At 39.2% G+C, this 21,040-nt stretch overlaps 1 protein-coding gene across 1 annotated transcript; it reads right to left on the bottom strand.

Moving 5' to 3' along the window:
- Window positions 1–1,667: 1,667 nt before the first annotated feature.
- Window positions 1,668–11,131, bottom strand: LOC111889196 (cytosolic sulfotransferase 5). The gene is made up of 4 exons (XM_052771066.1): window positions 10,997–11,131; window positions 8,261–8,361; window positions 5,118–5,121; window positions 1,668–2,438 (listed from the first exon to the last, which is right to left on the bottom strand). Exons 1-4 carry the CDS (start codon window positions 11,129–11,131, stop codon window positions 1,668–1,670), a joined length of 1,011 nt encoding a protein of 336 aa, XP_052627026.1.
- Between the last annotated feature and the right edge of the window lie 9,909 nt (window positions 11,132–21,040).

The following is a 21,040-nucleotide window of genomic DNA, read 5'->3' as shown; positions in this document are numbered from 1 at the left end:
TGACTGTTTATTTATTTATTTAATATAATGGATGGGCTTGTTGTAAAAGATGGAGATTCGGGTATGAAAAGAGAGAGTCTTGTAATCCAAAAAGAAACAGCCCTAGCCCATATATACAGGGGCAACAATGCAGTTACACAGACCCTTTTGAACTTTGTGAGGCTGTTTAGAAAAGCTCATGAAGAAAACTATAAACAGGCTAAACTAGATAAGAAGAAAGCTCAAAAAGAGGTTGAAATGGAGAGGGAAAAGGGTATTAACTTAACAAAAAAAACAAATATAATAAAATTACAAGAATATGCAAAGCATGTTGATACCCACACACCCAGAAAGAAAGTCAAAGGGTGTTTGTTGACCAAAGGAACCTGAAAAGGGTATGGTTGTCCATGCACATGCACATACACATACACCCACAGTTCCTGCATCTGTTAGTTACACTTCACAGGGGTAATGTTGAAGTTCCAGTGTTAGAAAAAGTTAGTCACTATTCTAGGAACATGTTCTTAGGTTTGTGATCATGACTTTTGATCCACCAGAGCTAACATGAAGAAATGAGATTTTAAGAGAATCAATGGGGGAAACACATTATTGTTAGAAGCATGTTGCTTGAGATGCTAATTGATCTAGTAGTGACCATTACATCAGAATAGCTTCTTGAACTATGGCATAAGATTGCCTCCTCCAAGTTTATAACTTACTTTTTTGATGAAGCAGTTCATCCTATAACTATGATATGGGTGATGAATCTTCTCCATTCAAACAATGATTGCCTAAGAAACTGGTGCTGTTGGGCTTGCTACAGAGCATATGGATGCATGTACAGAGATGATAGGAGAGCTTCAGGGTGAGGCTTTGATGCACAAAACTTATGCTACCAGGCTTATATAGGACTAAAGCAACCAATCAAGCCCTATATCAAGTTCTTATTCTAAGTATCTATTCTAATAAGATTGAAAAATTATTCAAAATTACATATTTGAGCCGATCAGTAGCAAAGAGTAAGAAATTAAACCCTAACGCAATCGATATAAGAGGAATGACGATTGAAAAAGGAAACAAACGGAGAAATTAAACCCTAACGTAAATATTGTGCCATTGAACCAAACCTAACCTAATATATGACTAAAGAAAATAAAATCAAGAGGTTTACCTGAATCAAAAGATAAGGAAGAATAGGCTGCGAGAATCGGAAGCTGCAATGGTCCATGGTGTCGTCATCTGTTTGAACGGAGATGGTGAGATTAGGTTAAGCTGCAACTCGAGAGTCAAACTTACACAAACTTCGTGTTCAATTGGAGTGATAAAGCAGATTTGGGAAGGAAGGAGACTTACACAAACTTCGTGAAACTGGACATGGATTTGTCAATTTCAGCGAGAGATCTTCAATTAAAAAAACATAGCGTGTGTATGCTCCCTCGGCGTTCTCTCGCTAAATACATACCATATGGCAACAAGTCGACGATTTTTTTTCCCTCGTTGAACCCTCGCCAAATGCCTTCGTTTTCCACCGATTACCGAAGAATAATGGTGCGTCGATAAAGACTTGTAAGATCCGTAACTTATCCCTCGCTAAACCCTCTCTAATATGCTATATGTTGAATAAATAAAATACTTGTTTAAACCATCGCAGATCTCTTGTAATTCCATCTCTATAAGCCAAAATTTTGCTACAGAATAGATCCCTCTCTAAATCCATAGCTGAAAGTCAACTTTCTAGTAGTGGAATCAATCCACTCTCTCATCTCCTCTGTCAAATAATTTTTCCAATCTCCTACCTTTCCTTTTCTGAAAAAATCCCGATTCTGCACCGCCACCTGCGCCGTAAACTTCTGAGCACCGCCGCCTTCATTATTCACCTCAATATTACTCAAATTCTCAAAGCTACAAAGCTTCATAATCTCTGCCACCACCCCTCCCTTCTCCTCCTCCGCCGAAAAAGGCATTCCCATGAACGCCGCCAACTTCTTCAGCTCCACCGACGGTTCTTTCTTCATGTCCTCATACTTCAAGAACAAGATCTTCTCAGGTGATTCCTGGCTAGCTTTCCAGTATCCCAACACATGGTCCCAAAATGGTCCGTACTCAGAGACCCCATTGCAGAAAAGCTCGTAAGCTTCATTGAACGAAAGGGGTGGTAGTTCTTTCGATCTAAGTTTGCTCATGAAGTGCCACTTGGAAATGAGTGCATCTTTTGGATCCCTACACACGTATACAAACTTGCATGTCGAAGAGGGTGATGACAGTGAGGTCGGTAACAAGCTATGAGCAAAGTGTGTGGCGAACATTCGAGGAGAAGGGAGATGCTCAAACTTAGTTATCGGATAATCAAGAAAAATGTATGTGTCAAGGAAAGGGAAAGCACTCTGGGGCCCGTTGCGACGAAGGGGATGATCAGAAAAACTGTAACGGTGGGGGTTGGCAGTGGCGAACATGAGAGCCTTCAGCCAGTGTTGGAACTTTGCTCTATAAAATTACAATATGGGACTTATCCCACATTGGTGGAAGAGGAAATCTTTTCCCACCTTATAAGGCTTGTCCCACTCATTTATTCAAATAGACCATGTAATGGGTTAAGCAAATTGGGTTTGGGTTGTGCTGTTGGACTAGTCTAATTGGGCTAGTAGTAGGCTTGGATTATTAAATATTAATGGTCAAAGATTGGGCCTTGGGCCTTGGGGCATATGGGCTCTTCTTGACTAAATAATATTTTTTAATATATAATCTGAAATTAATTAGTCCTTAATTAATCTTTTTATTAATTCAGTGAAAAATAAATTTTGTTAAATAAAGGATTAACTGCAGACAGTTTTTGGCAGTTAATTTCGGTTGGTGGTTTACAACCACCATTAGCAGCCTATAAATGAAAGGATCTAGACAGAATTTGAGGGCTAATAAACACACAAACTTTCTCTCAAAAAATCGTCTATCTTTCCAAAGGGGTCATGGTGAATTTCGACAGATTCAAGATCTGTTCTTGAATTGGATTGTTGTATCCTCAAGACAGACGCATCCTAGGGAAATTTCTGTCTTAGGACACTGCTAAAGCAGGCCTCAATCTCTACAATTTTGTGGTTATATTTCTGTGTAATCATCAAACAAGTATGTTTTCTGTAAATTTGATTCTTGTATATTGAATATATCTGAATTTAGTTTGTGTTATTTCATTACTTTGTTGATTGTGTACTTCTGTAATAACATTCTAAGACAGAAATCAAAGAGTGAAGAATGGATCAAAATTCCATCATCAAAACACATGTGGAAAAGCCTGAGAAATTCAAAGGCTCAGATTTCTAAAGATGGCAACAGAAGATGTTGTTCTATCTAACAACTCTTCATGTTTCCAATGTTCTCACTGATGACTCCCCCTCTCCTCTTGTTGGTATAACCACTGCAGAAGGAACAACACCACCCAGTGAAGCCCAATTGGCAGAACATCAAAGGGCAGTGGAAACTTGGAACATAAATGAATATAATTGCAGAAATTATATTATGAATGCCCTGGATGATTCTCTCTATGATATCTACTCTACCATGACTACTGCAAGAGAGATATGGGAATCACTGGAAAAGAAATACAAAACAGAAGTGGCATGTTCCAAGAAATTCGTGATTGGAAAATTCATGAATTTCAAGATGGTGGATACCAAATCTGTCCTCAAACAAGTGGAGGAAATTCAAGTCATTGCACATGATCTTGAAGTTGAAGGTATGGGTATAAACTCTAACTTTCTTGTTGGTTCAACCATTGAAAAACTTCCTCCTTCTTGGAAGAATTTCAAACTATATCTTAAACACTTAACTGATGACATGAGTTTTGAGCAACTTGTGTTGAGAATTCGTGTGGAAGAAGATAACAGATTGAATGAGAAGGCAGATGCAAATTCCTTGGAACCAAGTGCAAACTTTGTTGGAGAAACAAGCACTTCAAGGAAAAAGCACAACAACAAGAAAGGGAAGCAAGGGTCCAAAAACTCTTCCAAAGATGGCAAAAATCATGGCCCTAACAAGAAGAATTTCAAGAAGAATTCTAGTCCATGTTATGTTTGTGGCAAAATGGGACACAAGGCCAAAGATTGCAGATTCAGGAGGGATCAAGGAGGAAACAATGGAGGAAATAATGGAGGGAAAAATGGAGGGAACAATGGAAACAATGGTGACAATTCTAGTGGAGGAAATTATGGTCAAGCCAACATGGTTGAATCACTAAATCAATTTGTTGCTGTGATTCAAACCAACATGATTAGCAATTGTGTGGATTGGTGGATTGATACTGGAGCCACAAGGCACATTTGCAACTCCCGAACCATGTTTTCTACATACCAGAAAGTCTCAGATTCTGAACCAATGTTTATGGGGAATAGCTCTACTGCAAAAGTTGAAGGAAAGGGAAAAGTGAAGCTACAACTGACTTCTGAAAAAGAACTTATTTTAAGTGATGTTTTGCATGTTCCTGAAATTACTAAGAATTTGATTTCTGGTCCTATTCTTAGGAACAAAGGTTTCAAACTTGTATTTGAGTCTGATAAGTTTGTTCTCACCAAGGGTGGGGTGTATGTTGGAAAGGGATACTTAGTGAGGGTCTCTTCAAAGTCAGTGTCTTACCTTTGTACTATGGTGTTGAAACACCAAACAATGATGTAACCAATGTTAATGTTAATGCAATAATGGGCACTACTAGCCCCTCTTCTATGTATATGCATGATCCTTCAATTTTGTGGCATTCTCGTTTTGGACATGTCAATTTTCATTCTATTCAAAGAATGGCAAAACTTGGCATGTTACCAAAATGTTCATTAGATAAAAATTTAAAATGTGAGGTTTGTGTAGAATCAAAATTTTCACAACATCATCATAAATCAGTTGAAAAATCTAATGAAATACTTGGCTTAATCCACTCTGATTTATGTCATTTTAGAGCAACACCTACAAGAGGAGGAAAGAATTATTATATATCCTTTATTGATGATTGTAGCAAGTATTGTTATATTTATTTGTTAAATACCAAAGATGAAGCCTTGAATTATTTTAAGAATTACAAGGCTGAAGTTGAAAATCAACTTGACAAAAAGATCAAAATTCTAAGGTCTGATCGAGGAGGAGAATATGAATCCAAAGACTTTGCTGAATTTTGTTCTTTAAATGTTATTATACATCAAACAAATGCTCCATATACTCCCCAATAAAATGGAGTGGCAGAAAGAAAAAATAGAACATTGAAAAACATGATTAATTCAATGTTAAGTACTTCTGGAGCACCATATAATATGTGGGGAGAAGCATGTCTTGCAGCAAATTCAATACTTAATAGAATTCCTCATAAAAAGAGTGATAAATCACCCTATCATCTGTGGAAAGGGAGGTTACCCTCTTCTAAAGGGATGAAAGTGTGGGGTTGCCTTGCTAAGGTACAATTACCTCTTCCTAAGAGGACTAAACTTGGACCAGAAACCATAGATTGCATCTATCTTGGCCCTGCCATGAATAGTGCAGCCTACAGGTTTCTTGTGTTTAAATCACATGTTGATGACATCCATAGCCAAACCATCATGGAATCAGCAGAGGTTGAATTCTTTGAAAATATTTTTCCTTTTAAGAATAAAGACAAAGAGGTTACCTGTTCTAGGAAAAGACCTCTGGATGATGGACTAAATGATACCATTTCAGACAAAAGTTTATAATCAAATGAAGAGAGCTCTTCTAAGGTTCAAGAAGAGAACTTAGAACCTAGAAGAAGCAAACGGGGCAAAATAGCCAAAGATTTTGGACCTGATTACATGACCTATGTAGTGAATAAGGAACCATGAACATACAAGGATGCTATGGATTCGTCTGAAGCTCCCTTTTGGAAAGTGGCAATCAAAAGTGAGATTGATTCCATTGTGCAGAATAACACTTGGAAATTGGTAGATTTGCCAGCTGGGCAAAAACCAATTGGGCACAAATGGATATTGAAGAAGAAGTTTACACCTGATGGTACCATTGAGAAGTACAAAGCTCGTTTAGTGGCTAAAGGGTATCGTCAAAAAGAGGGTCAAGACTTCTTTGACACTTATTCACCTGTTACAAGAATTACATCAATTCACACATTAGTAGCAATTGCAGCCATTCACAATTTGGAAATACACCAAATGGATGTGAAAACTGCCTTCTTGTATGGTGAACTAGATGAAGATATATATATATATATATATATATATATATATATATATATATATATATATATATATATATATATATATATATATATGAACCAACCTGAAGGGTTTGTGGTTAAGGGTCAAGAAAACAAAGTTTGTAAGTTAGTTAGATCACTTTATGGACTAAAATAGGCTCCAAAGCAATGGCATGAGAAGCTTGACAACACATTACTCTCTAATGGATTTAGAATTAATGAATGTGATAAATGTGTTTATGTCAAACAATACAAGAATGCTTGTGTCATCATATGCTTGTATGTGGATGTTATGCTTATAATGGGTACTAATTTGGATGTGATCAATCAAACCAAGAAAATGCTACACTCCTCCTTTTCCATGAAGAACTTGGGAGTAGTAGATGTGATCCTTGGTGTAAGAGTTCAAAGAAGATCCGATGGTTATACTCTAACTCAGTCCCATTATATTGAAAGTGTACTTAAGAAGTTTGGACACTATGATGACAAGCCGGTAGTCACCCCTTTTGATCCTTCAAGTCATCTTAAGAAGAATAAAGGTGATAGTGTAGCTCAGTTAGAATATACTCAAGTTCTTGGTAGCTTAATGTATATCACGAATTGTACTAGACTGGACTTGGCTTATAGTGTAAGTAGATTGAGTCGTTACTCCCATAATCCTGGAAAAGATCATTGGTATGCATTAGTAAGAGTGCTTAGATATTTAAAGCATACAATGAATTATGGACTGCATTACACGAAATATCCTCCTGTTCTTGAAGGGTATTGTGATGCATATTGGATTTCCAATACTTCAGAGGAAAAATCCACAAGTGGATATGTGTTCACTCTTGGTGGAGCTGCTATCTCTTGGAAATCATCTAAGCAAACTGTGAATACTTGTTCTACAATGGAAGCAGAGTTCATTGCTTTAGACAAAGCTGCTGAAGAAGTTGAATGGCTTAAAAGATTCCTAGAGGGTATTCCTCTGTGGCCTCAACCTATTACTGCCATTGCCATACGTTGTGATAGTATGACTGCTCTAACTAGAGCACAAAGTCATATATATAATGGCAAGTCGAGACACATTAGGCGCAGACATATTACAATAAGAGACTTGCTGAAGAATGGAATCATTTCCATTAGTTACATAAAGTCAAAGGAAAATATAGCTGATCCCTTGACAAAAGGCCTTAGTAGAGAGCAAGTTCTCTTCACATCGAGGGGAATGGGCTTAAAGCCAACACAATGAGTCACCACCTGGCAGAAACCTAACCTAGCAACATTGAAGATCCCATGGTCTAGGTTCAATAGGACAACTAGTTGGGGAAGACTCAAAGAACCACCAACACCAAGGTATGCTCACTCCTATGATATCTATTTTGTGTTTTTCCGTTGATGATATAGGGATTAATTTTTTATTCTTAATAATGCTGATAGCTTCTATAGTGGAATAGTACGGATTGTTCCAGATTAGCATTACCTATGTGAGATGGATGTGAGGTCGCATCTTTGGGAGCTGACATGGCTAAGCTCTCTAAAATTCTCATGAAGAAAGGATTGTTCACGACCGAAAAGAACACAATGGTAAGACATGAACCATGCTTAGATATGATATGTGTGATACTTCTTGTTTTTGATTCTACTATAAGAAGTGGTTAGTTCAAGACTCTAGTTCACTACCCACAAAGTAGATCCAAGTAGTACTCACTATGAAAGGTTCAAGTTTTCCAACACCTATTCAGATGCAGGTCATATCTTACTTCCCTTATTTTAATATCAAAGTTCACTTATTTGAGGGCTAATAAACACACAAACTTTCTCTCAAAAAATCGTCTATCTTTCCAAAGGGATCATGGTGAATTTCGACAGATTCAAGATCTGTTCTTGAATTGGATTGTTGTATCCTCAAGACAGACCCATCGCAGGGAAATTTTTGTCTTAGGACACTGCTAAAGCAGGCCTCAATCTCTACAATTTTGTGGTTATATTTATGTGTAATCATCACACAAGTATGTTTTCTGTAAATTTGATTCTTGTATATTGAATATATCTGAATTTAGTTTGTTTTATTTCATTACTTTGTTGATTGTGTACTTCTGTAATAACAGCCAGGTGGTTCCACACTTCATGAAAGTTGCAAGGAAGATGTCGGTGGATTGGGCATGGAAGTAGTTGTTGATCATTAATAAGCCTTTGATAACTTTGGGCTGTAATTGGTTTTTAATTTTTTTTTTAAATAAAATCTATTAAAATCACACACTACCATTTTTTAATTTTCTTCATTAATATATACATGCAATTAATATATACATGCAAAGACTATGTGACAATAAAAAAACCTACATGCAATGTATTAGGAGCAATATAAATATAAATATAACAATAAAATACATATATAAAATCATTATTAATCTTAGGTTTTCTGTTTTAAGTAACAAATATTTGCAAGTGATGTCCAATCTTATAGTTGGGTTGATGCATTTAGCTTTATACTTATGTAAGGTGTAAGGTTGGGAGTTCGATTTCCTTAAACTACGTTTTTTGGTATCATGTGTAGGGAAGTTTTTCCTGAAAATCCCTATGGGGTTGAGTTTGCCCTGTAAAAAAGCTCGAACCTAAGGTAAACATTGAAAACATTATAACAAATATTTATTGTATGTAATTTATAAAACGTTGATATTTGATATCTTGGTAGGTGGTATACTTGGCCTCCTATTAGTTAGATATTTCGATCTATAATATTTAATGGGCAAATATAATCATAATAAAGTAGTGATTACCAAAAACATAACGGGTTGGTTTATCATTTACGGCAAGACATTATGTTTCCTTACCTTATTAATTAAATTTAGTCCGATTTTATCTCAGGTTTGTAGTGGGTTGCTCATGTTGGTGGTGGATCCTTGTTGTCCATTGTTGGTGGTTTAGATTTGCTTTTATCCCCCTCGTGTTTGTTGGTTCTTGGAGCTCGCTTAAGTATTGCTATTTTATTGCATTTTGGATGCTGGTGCTCGGATTCTAGTCTTGAAGACCCTTTTGTTTCAAGGGTAATTTCGGTTTTGTGGTGTTGTTTAGAAAATTTTCTGCAGCTGCTCCTGCTTGGGTGCTCTATTTTTTGTTTCTGTGGGCTTTTGTCCCCAAGGGTATTTTTAGATTTCGTTGGTGTTACGGAGTCCTTTTAACTCTTCAAGCATCTGCTAGTCGGTTTAATTTGGATGTCTTTCTTAACCACACCACTAAAAAAGTGTCACCAACTCAACGTCATTTCAGTTTCACTATAAATTCACTATCAAACCATTAGCCTTGGAAATGGTTACAACTCCACAATTTTTATCTTTTTATTTTTTTTATATTTTCTTTTGTCATTAAATTAAATAAAAAACATAAATAAATATTTTAAATTAATTGAAAATACATTGCGTTAATTAAAAACACACAAATATAAATCCTAAATCACTTTAAAAAACACAAAAAATTAAAACATAAATTACTAAAAAAACATAAAACATACCAAATAAAACTAAAATATTAAAACACTAGAACCTAATTTCCATATTTTTCATGAACTGTTGGATTTTTAGAAACGTCGCTAGATATTTCTGGGTCGAAATCCCGCTGCAGTTTTGTGTTTATGATTTGAAGATCGGTAAGTGTTATTTTTCAGCAACGAGCATCCTCTATTGATTCAAAAAAAAATTTCTAGAAAACTTAGAGCTTTGTCTATTTTTTCCACAAATACGTCTTTGCTAATCGTTTTTCCGCTTGAAGACCCAACCTTTCTCGATTTGTCCCTTCTCGGTGGTCGACGAAGTTGGACTTCCGATGGACCCTCCCCCTCAATGTTGTCGAAGTCATCATTGAAGTCGAGGCCAAAACCCATATCGGACTAGGAAGTTTTTGGTCTTTTGTTGGATCCAGTAGTAGATCTTGATTGCGTCTCACCCGGATAAATGACCCATTTTGGAACTTTACGACAAACTTCTCATGATTTTTGGTTGCCGAATGGTTTACCATTATTGGTAATTTTGTATTGGTAACATGCGGTCGATAAAATATTAAAATCGTTGCTACCACTTTTGTGCATATTTTTAAGATTGTCCAATATGTCATTAAATTTTGTGCAAATCGCTTGTAGGTCACTTCATTTTGCATTGAACGAATCATATGTCTGCTCCGTTTTCCTTCCTAATAGCGCATGAAAGTGGTCTAGAACATGATTCCAAAAACTTTGACCCTATTGCGCATTTCCGTTGTCAATGTCTTGCGATATGAAAATCCAAGCTTTCGCTAAAGTTTCCTCCTCGTCTTCGGTCTATTGTGTAGTTCTCTTTTTTTTGTTCTTTTCCCTTTTTGTCTTCTTCGAGTTGGTTGTTGTGTTTCTTGGACCCGTTCCTCGTTGTCGTTGTCGAGGTTTATAGGTTGGAATTGAGATAATGGGACTTGAGATGGTTATGAAGGTTGTGCGTGAAATTGTTAATGTTGAAATTGTTGAGAAGGTTGTTGCTGAAAGGCTTTGGAATTGGGGTTTATTGAATTGTTGTGGCCGTTATTGTTGGTAGTAGTTTGGGTAGTATGAAAGATTGGTAAAATAGAGGTTGTTGTTGGATTAGGGATGATATCAATTACATGTAAAAATTTGCATATAGATCATTTGGAGTGTTTGGAATATTTGAAGTGGGTGGGGTATTTTGATTTGGATCCATTTGATCAAGAAAAAATAAGAAAATATAAAGAAGTTGTGGGTTTTTCTAGTGCGAAATGTTTAGAAAATAGGTAGTATTTATAGTTGTAGTTTGTGTGATTTTAAAACTAAAAATTAAAAAAAAAATGGGTCCAACGTACACAACAAACAGTCAAAAAGTGGACCGTTGCTGCTACATTCACTTCTGATTCGTCATCTTTACCCGTGTTCGCATCCCCATCACAGCCAAGCCACCGAACATTGAGGCGGTGTTCACACGTGACTTGGCTTGACATATAGGAAACTCACGTTGTTTTAGGGTTGCTCTAGTTTTTTTAGTACTTATATTTGTAATTTTGTTCTTGGGGTTTTGTTGTTGTTTGTTGAAACATCCCAAAAATACGGTCCAAAATTTTCGTTTTGATTATTTATAAAAACCATAAATACCATTTTTCATTCCAAAAAAACATAAATAATATATCTCAAATCATCATAATAAAATATTGTATCAAAATCATGTGCGAAATATTAGAGTCTAAACATCCCTGGCTAAAAGTTGTGGTGTGTGCCATGCAGTCATCCCGAGCTTTTCCGCTTGCTAGCAGAAGTACTTGAAACAAAAACTGAAAACTGTAAGCATGAAACTTATTGAGTCTCCCCAAACTACCACATACCATACATTGAATCACATAATAACATACATTGGGCCTTGTCTGCTACATCTGGCCCCACCCGGCATCGGACCGGAGACCGGCATCGGGCCCCGCCCGACATCAGACCTAAGTCTGGTATACATATATTAATCAACAAGCATATAACATAGACATATAACATAAAAATATATGCATTCCTCGGGCTTTCCCCGACATCGGACCGAAGCATGGTACACATAGACATATTATATAAGCTAAACATTCCTCGGGCTTGCTTCAGCATCGGACCGAAGTCTGGAACACATAAGAAAACACATGCCAAAATCACGAAGACATCAAGCATACAAACATTCCTGGGGCATGCCGTGGGATCGGATCGAAGTCCGGAAGCATATAACTACATTGGGCTAACCCCGATATTTATAACATACATAAACAGGCCAGCCTTGGTGCCTTAGACCCATTCCTACTTGAAGAGGACTTACCTCTCAAGTTGACTACTAAAAAAATCATGTTAGGGAATCTCTGACGGCTGCTCCAACGACTCCCCGGGTATCATTATCACAATAAACACTTAGTCAAAAAAAGAGAATCCTTCTAAGGGTAAAATGACCATTTTACCCCCTGATCTAATTTGGACCATGACCTAGGCCCAATTCCTTCTAGTCTTTCCAAACTCACTAATGGCCCAATTTTCTAAATTGGGCGGAACTCCTAAAATGGGCCTTCCCCTAAGCCCAAACATGTCCTTGGTCCATTATCTGACTTCTGATGGCCCATTTCAGCCCAACATGTGCTAAACCCAAAGATTGGCCCAAATCGAGGCTCAAATATCGCAAAGCTCAAAATCTGAGAGTACGCTGAGTGTACTCCTCTATACACAACGCGTACAACTTGCATGGCTTGTACGCTGCACATACTGGCGTGTACGCCCAACGTACTATTATGTTAAGCCATTTTCTTCAAAACTGCTTAATCCCTTAAGACACTAAGTCCAAATTATATATATGAGTCTAATAACCTATCCTAACCAGTAAATCCGATTACTTGATGGCTTACAACCCACCAAGTAAGACCAAACTTGGAATATAGCAACCAACTTCCATGGAATGACTCCAAACTCATGCATGGTCATAAAAGGACCTTAAACCTTGAGACTTTACTGCTTATGGGACATGAATATCACTGAGAGTGGCACCTCTTGGCTTAGAAACGAACTTGAGTTATAAAGGCCCATTCTTAGAACTAAAAAGACCCATAAGCAACACTACACTAGATCTAAGTATTCAAAGAGAAAGTTGAAAGCTTTATAGCTCCAATGAGTCCCAAAAGCTGATGTTATCCTAGATCTATGAGCTCAAGATACTCAAGTTCATCTTCACTGTGTTCTACTGCCTTCTTTCAAGCTTCAAATCTCCAAACAACCTTCTCATGGCCAAAACACACACAAGAATGAGAAGAGGAGGGTAGGTAGTGTTTCTGAAAATGAGGGGCTGGTAAGGAGGTTAGGGTTTCTATCATAATGTAGTATTTATATTGCTTAAACCCTAAAAATTAGGATTTGGAATCTGCTCATGTACGGTGCACGTACTCCTTGGTATGTTGCGTGTACGTGCATGCGTCCCCCACATCCAATGCTCCTTTACGCCCCGCGTACACCAAGGCTAGGCCCAACGTACGTCTTATGGGCGGCCCAAGTCCTCGACCCACTCGCTAAAAGTCCACTCAACTAGTCCTTCTATTAACACTTAGCCCAACAATTAATTAAGAAATATTTAATAATTATTACCTCAAGTGACGGTAGCTACAATTCTCCCCCACTTGATTCAGACTTCGCCCTCGAAGTCCGCTACATCTAGAAACAACTCTGGATAGTGCTCCCCTATCTCCTCCTAGGGCTCCCAGGTCCACTCCGAGCCCTTGCAGTGCTGCCACTACACCTTCACCAGCTCAACCCTCTTGTTCCTCAGCTCCTTCGTCTTCTTGTTGAGAATAGTCATTAATCTCTTGATGTAGTTCAGGCTGTCAACAACCCGAATATCCTCTAAATTCACAACTGTTGAATCATCCACTAAGCACTTTTGCAGTTGAGAAACATGGAAAATGTTGTGGATCTGGCTGAGCTCTGTTGGAAGATCCAATCGGTAAGCCACCTTGCCCACCCGGGCTATAACCCTAAAAGGACCGATATACCTGGGGCCCAGATTTCCCCGCTTCGGGAACCGGATGACACTTTTCCAAGGTGAAACCTTCAGGAGGACCGTCTCCCCGACCTGGAACTCCAGGTCCGATCGGTGTCTGTCATCGTAGCTCTTCTTCTGAATCTGAGTAGTCTGAAGCCTGCTCCTGACCTGCTGGATCGACTTTGTAGTCTGGAATACTACCTCAGCACTCCCCATAACTCTCTGACCGACTTCTCCCCAACATATTAGGATCCTACACTTCCTCTTGTAGAGCATCTTGAAAGGACGTCGGTCTATGCTAGTGTGGTAGTTGTTGTTATACAAAAATTCCGCTAATTGAATATGTGTATCCCAACTGCCACCGAAATCCAAGACACATACGCATAGCATGTCCTCGAGACGAGTACCCATCTCATCATGAAACCGCTTCCAGAATCTGGAAGTGAAACAGACATCTCGGTCTGACACCACCGAGACAGGCACTCTATGTCGTGCCACTATCTCACGCACGTAAATCTCAGCCACCTTCTCGGCCAATATGGTCTCCTGGATCGGGATAAAATGAGCACTCTTGGTCAACTGATCCACGATGAACCTTATCGAATAAATCCCATGTACGGTCCAGGGAAGCTTAGTGATGAAATCCATAGTGATATCTTCCCGTTTCCACACGAGAATGTCTAACGACTGCCTCTTGTCGTGGGGACTCTGGTGCTCTACCTTGTGAAGGGTTTTGAGCATTCTAACACTCCTATGGTGTACATGCAATCCTAAATACCTTGGATCTATGTTTTCTCTATTATACATCCAAACTTGAAATTTCCAAGGTATTACCCTAACTTGCATACAATCATTGATACTTAGGCAATATAAACAAGTTAGAAGACATACCTTTTCATGTAAGTTGATTCCATGGAGCTTAACAGCCTAGTGCCTAAAGTTTGACACCTCAAATGTTTCACACAACGTCACCAACAACTTGGAATAACTTGAGAGATAAGGTTCCTATGCTCAAATCGGCTAGCTCTCATGTGTACACACACTAGTGCCAATTTCTTGAGCCATATGGTCCTTATATATTTTGGCTATTAGGGTTTAACCATGTAACTCATGTCTTTCCATATTCTTCATGCTCCATGGACTAAAACCTCCATGGGTTACTCCATGGGTTTAGCCCAAGATGAAAAACTATGGATCATAAGCTGACATATATAAGAATGAATGATTTACACAATCAATCCTCATATATTTAATTAGTCTCCTTTTGATGACAATATTAATTCCAAATTAATTATTGATCAATACTAATTAAATAATATGATTTCATGTTAGTATATTAGAACTTATAATATATTAACAAATCATAAATATCTTTTTTCTCACAAAAGTCAATCCAAATTGTTCCGATGCCATGCAACCCAAATGGACCATGCCAATCGGGTCAAGTACATACCAATTATAGTTATGGACTTAGACACTAGTCCAACAGTCTCCCACTTGGATAAGTCTAAAACTATTGTTTCGTATGACTTCAAAACCCGACTAGCAATCGTAGCTCTTACAAGATGTTGTCGAACTCTGAACAAATCAATGATGCGTCCATTAGATAAGGGTTCATATATTCCTCCATTCTAAATATCATATGGAATGAGACATGGATTATAATCATTCTCTTTGTCCATTTGTTTTTTCCCGATTTCTGATTTATGACAACCAACTAATTGAACAAATCACATTAGTCCAGGCTTCGCCAAGCACTCTGGGTGTCGTCACTAAATCATTGAGGGGCCCACAGATATCGCTTTTATCCCTCAAAGGGTAAAAGGAATGGATAAACTTTGACTTGTATGCTTGTTCTACTACTTGTTAAATCATACACTAAGGCACGTTTTATAACATCAAGTTACCAATGCATTTTCGTACAATCAATGTATAACCAATTCATAGGCAACAACTCATATCTATAGGTTTGAAGAATATAAGATATTATCGTCTCATGATCACTCGTGATCAAATCCATGAAATGAGTCAAATGAGCATGGGTTTAATAAAATACTCAGAAATTATGAGCACTCATGAATGTTGCAGCAACTCTTGCTATGTCTACTACCTTGGACATCTATAAACCAGTTTCATGACAGTCTTGATTCATATCTACTTCCAACATATGACCGACTGTGGATGGTTTGAATAACTTAGTCATTCAGGAAGAACGGCCTAGTTATTCTGGAAGTCAAAGCTGTTGGGTTTTGAGCATTCTAACACTCCTATGGTGTACATGCAACCCTAGAAATCTTGGAACTATGTTTTATCTATGATACATGCAAAATTGAGTTTTCCAAGGTTCTTAACCTATCTAGCATACAAGGGAACTTTTAATCATAAAAGATAGTAAGAAAACATACCTTGTAGTACTTTGGATTCCTTGAGAACCTTATGATCCTAGCACCCCAAGTGTGATGCCTCAAATGTCTCACACAACACCAAATTCACTTGGAATATACTTGAGAGAAATGTCACACACTTAGAATCGGCTATGCCCTCTTATTTCGTACACTAGTGCCGATTTTGGTCTGCAACATATTGCTTATATAGTGTATCATAATTAGGGTTACACCATGTAAACCCTAATTTGACATGGCTCTTCATTTCCTTGATCCATGGGTTCAAAGATACCATGGAGCATCCTATGGGTGTTAGCCCAACTTGATAACCCATGGAGCATTAGCCCACTATACAAGTATGGGTGATTTACACAATCAACCCATATATTTAATTAGTCTCCTTTTTGAGCGCTTAATTAATACTAAACTAATTATTGATCAATACTAATTAAATAATACTATTAATATATTAGGACTTATAATATATTAATAAACCATAAGTGTTATTTCTCTCATTTTAGTCTATCCAAATGCATGATGCCATGCAACCCAAATGGACCATGTTGATCGAGTCAAGTACATCCTAGAATAGTTATGAACTTAGACACCTAATCCAATAGTCTCCCACTTGGATAAGTCTAATAACTATATCTGCAAGAATAACTTCAGGAACCGATCATCAATCGTAGCTGTTTCAAGGTCTCGCAGAACTGAGATGACGATGATATTCCATTTAAGATAAGTGATCATATAATCCTATGTTCTAGATATCAGCCGGACAAATACATGGAACAATGTCTTACTTATTGTCCAGCTGTTTGTTTCCAGATTTCCGATTTGTTTGACTTAGAGCTTAAGTGAATAGATCAACTTAGTTCTGACCAGGCCCGATACATGTGTAACATCCCAAAATTCAAGGCCAAAAATTTAATTTTTAAATAAATTATAACATAAAAACCATCGGTATAAAAACATTCATGATGATATCTCATGTCACAACCAATGTCTCAATAATCCAAAACATGTCACCATAAAATCATTTTGTCCAAAAGTAAAATAAATCAGAGTACATTCCCAGGAAAATCCATGTGGAAAACATGTGTGTGTGATGCGTTGCTACACCACTGGCTCCTTCCCCTTAGACGAAGACGTACCTGAAACCAAAAATAAAACTATAAGCACGAAGCTTAGTGAGATCCCCCATCATACCCATAGCACATAATCATCAGTATCTTTCAACCGTAACCAAGGCTAGGGCACCCTACTACTACTAGCACGTACTCAACACAGATATAGCAACCAGAAAATCATCACAAAGATAACCATCTCAACCATAATCACCTACTGGTGGGCCGGCATTGGTGCCGTATACCCACCCCTACTGGAAGGTGACTCACCTCGTAAGGTTAACTGCTGAAAGGCTGATCAACAGATGTACGACTGCTGCTCAGGTGATCCTTTGGCTATAATTCCCATAAAACACTTAGTCAGACACTGATAACTATTCTTAGGGAAAAATGACTACTGTAACACCGTAAATTTCAAAACAATTTTTTGCATTTTATAAAAACACAAATCATTTAACATTCATAAAAGCATTAATATTTGAAACTCAATCGATACTACATAAAAATCCGAAGATCTGATAACATAAAAATCCCGTGTGTGTGTACTGATCAAGTCGGCGCCTTCCCATGGTCATCACTAGTACCTGAAACAAATAACACCAACATTGTAAGCACAAATCTTAGTGACTTCTCCAAAATACCACACATAACACATATTAGCCACTCGAGGCTCTAACTCTGTGGGTCCGTAGACCCTACTCTGTGAACCCTCTGGTTCTAATCTCTGTGAACCTTCCGGTTCCAACTCTATAAACATGCACATCATAAATCACATAGAAATAATGCAGTACAACACATAACATACATATAGCATACAAATACTCTGTCACATAACTCTGACTACCTACTCAAGGTAAAGTATAGTGAGAAGACTCACCTCGCGTATCTCGATAACTCGCAAATCCCAGAAATCACTCGCGCTCGATCCCCCGAGCTATAATCCTCCTATAACACAATACATCTCTAATTAACACTTTCACAACTAAGGTTGACTACCCCTATCAAGTCAACACTGGTCGATGGTCAACGGTCAACTTTGACCAGACTCGGCGAGTGCACTATAGCGACTCGGCGAGTCTATACGCATCCACTGATTCCCTAGGATCCTCTCTCGACACATCGAGTATTTTCCTAACTCGACAAGTTCGACCTGGCATGAGTTGCGGGGCCACCACAACTCAACTTGCCGAGTCTCAAGAACAACTCGGTGAGTTCCAGCTTGACTCAATCCACCTGTTAACCCTCTCTGACTCACCCTTACTCACTGAGTCAACCCCTTAACTCGGCAAGACCACTCGATGAGTGGTTATGGACAATCTTCATGCTACTCGCCGAGTCTGTTCTTCAGACTCGGCGAGTCTCTGCCATGCATAAACTCAAACTCACTCCTAAGGTCAGATCCGTTCCAATAACTCATAGATCCAGTCCTTCCAAGCATATACATCACATAAAGTTTCTATCTTGGTGCTCATGCAAAGGTTCAAAGGCCTTATTTGATGATATGGTATCTAGAATGCTATTCTAAGCTCATGGCCTCCATTAACACTCATAAAGCTTGAAGGAAAAGGGTCTCTGGACCTCTTTGCGCCCATATCTAAAGCACCAACATGTGAGGAGGCCAATTACTCCATGGATTATTCCACAAAGAAACCCTAACTCTAAGATTTACACAAAGGACTGAGAAAGGAACGAATGGTTACCTCAAATGAAGTGTCTGAGCTCAAGAAGCACTGGATTAGCACCTTCTTTGGTCTCCTGTTTCCTTGATCCTCTTCTATATGCAAAAACACCCACAAATAGTCAAGGATCTTCCTCTTCTCCTTCACAACACGCTCAAAGACTCTTTAGGGTTCTCTCTGGGGTTGGTGGCCGCAAATGACGACCATAAGCCGCTTTAAATTGGTCTCATACCCTGGAAATTAGAGTTTCATTAAACAGCGTGGACTCGCCGAGTCCAGACGCGAACCCGTGCCCAAGCCGCGATCATACTCGGTGAGTTTGAGCTCCAACTCGCCGAGTCTCCTCACAAATCACCAAAATTATAAAAATAATTAATACTTGGGAATCCGGGCTGTTACAATTTTCCCCCACTAGAACTAGACTTCGCCCTCGAAGTCTCGCTCTACAAATAACTTTGGATGCTGATCACGCATCTCACGCTCCGGCTCCCAAGTCATCTCGGACCCCTTCCGATGCTGCCACTGAACCAAAACCAAGGGTACCTCCTTGTTCCTCAGAACCTTGATTTTTCGATCTCTGATCGCCACTGGTCTCTCAGCATAATTCAGGCTCGCATCCACTTGAATATCCTCTAATAGAATCATTGCCGACTCATCGGCTATACACTTCCACAGTTGCGACACATGGAAAGTGTCATGAATCTGCCCCAACTCTGCTGGCAAATCCAAACGATAGGCTACCCTGCCTACCCTCGCGATCACTCGGAATGGACCAATATATCGGGGCCCCAACTTGCCCCTCTTCCTGAATCGAATCACTCCTTTCCAATGAGAGACCTTCAGGAGCACAAGGTCGCCGACCTGAAACTCAAGCTCGGACCGGCATCTGTCTGCATAACTCTTTTGACGACTCTGAGCGGTCAATAACCTCTGTCTGACTTGCTGGATCTACTCTGTCGTCTGAAGCACGATATCTGTACTGCCCATCACACGCTGTCCAACCTCTCCCCAGCAAATGGGGGTCCGACACCTCCTCCCATACAAATGCTCAAAGGGTGGCATACCAATGCTCGAATGATGTCTGTTGTTGTAGGAAAACTCTGCCAAGGGAAAGTACGTATCCTAACTTCCCCCGAAATCCAACACACACTCCCGGAGCATGTCTTCGAGCGTCTGAATCGTCCGCTCACTCTGTCCGTCTGTCTGGGGGTGATATGCGGTACTAGAATGCAGTCTAGTACCCAACTCCTTGTGAAACTTCTTCCAGAATTTGGAAGTGAAACGCACATCACGGTCTGAAACAATCGAGATCGACACTCCATGCCGAGACACCACTTCCCTCACATACACCTCTGCCAATTTCTCTGCTGAAGAACTCTTGCTGATAGCAAGAAAGTGAGTTCTCTTCGTCAACCTGTCCACAATCACCCAAATTGCATCAACTCCCCTGGCAGTCCTTGGCAATTTGGTGATAAAATCCATGGTGATATGTTCTCACTTCCATTCGGGAACCTCCAACGGCTGCAACTTACCATGCGGTCTCTGGTGCTCAGCCTTAACCCTACGGCAGGTCAAGCATCTCTCAACAAACCACGCAACATCCCTCTTCATACAGGGCCACCAATACTCTCTCCTCAGGTCCAAATACATCTTAGTGGCCCCAGGATGGATCAAAAATTTCGACCGATGAGCCTCTTCCATCAAAATGGTACGCGCCCCTGAAAGGTCATAAGCCCCCGACTATCGGTAACGAACTCCGATACCAACCAACAACTCGCTCTCTCTTTTGGTTCTCTGATCTCACGGCCTCAGCCTGTGCTCCACGAATGGTGTCCAACACCGGAGCCATCACGGTCAATCGCAAACATACACCTCACAATGGGGCACTCTCTGCCCTACGACTCAGGGCGTCGGCTACCACATTAGCCTTGCCCGGATGGTACAGAATCTCACAATCATAATCCTTGACCACATCCAACCACCTCCTCTGCCGCATGTTTAGGTTGGGCTGATCCATCAAATACTTCAGGCTCTGATGGTCCGTGTATATCGTACACCGAACCCCATACAGGTAGTGACGCCAAATCTTGAGGGCGAACACCACTGCCCCCAACTCTAGGTCATGGGTGGGATAGCTCGACTCATGAGGTTTCAGTTGCCTCGATGCGTATGCTATCAC

The sequence above is a fragment of the Lactuca sativa genome, chromosome 4 (assembly GCF_002870075.4).
Source record: "Lactuca sativa cultivar Salinas chromosome 4, Lsat_Salinas_v11, whole genome shotgun sequence".
Classification (NCBI taxonomy): domain Eukaryota; kingdom Viridiplantae; phylum Streptophyta; class Magnoliopsida; order Asterales; family Asteraceae; genus Lactuca; species Lactuca sativa.
The sequence above is the reverse complement of the archived record's forward strand: the minus strand, read 5'-3'. Positions and strand labels throughout refer to the sequence as shown.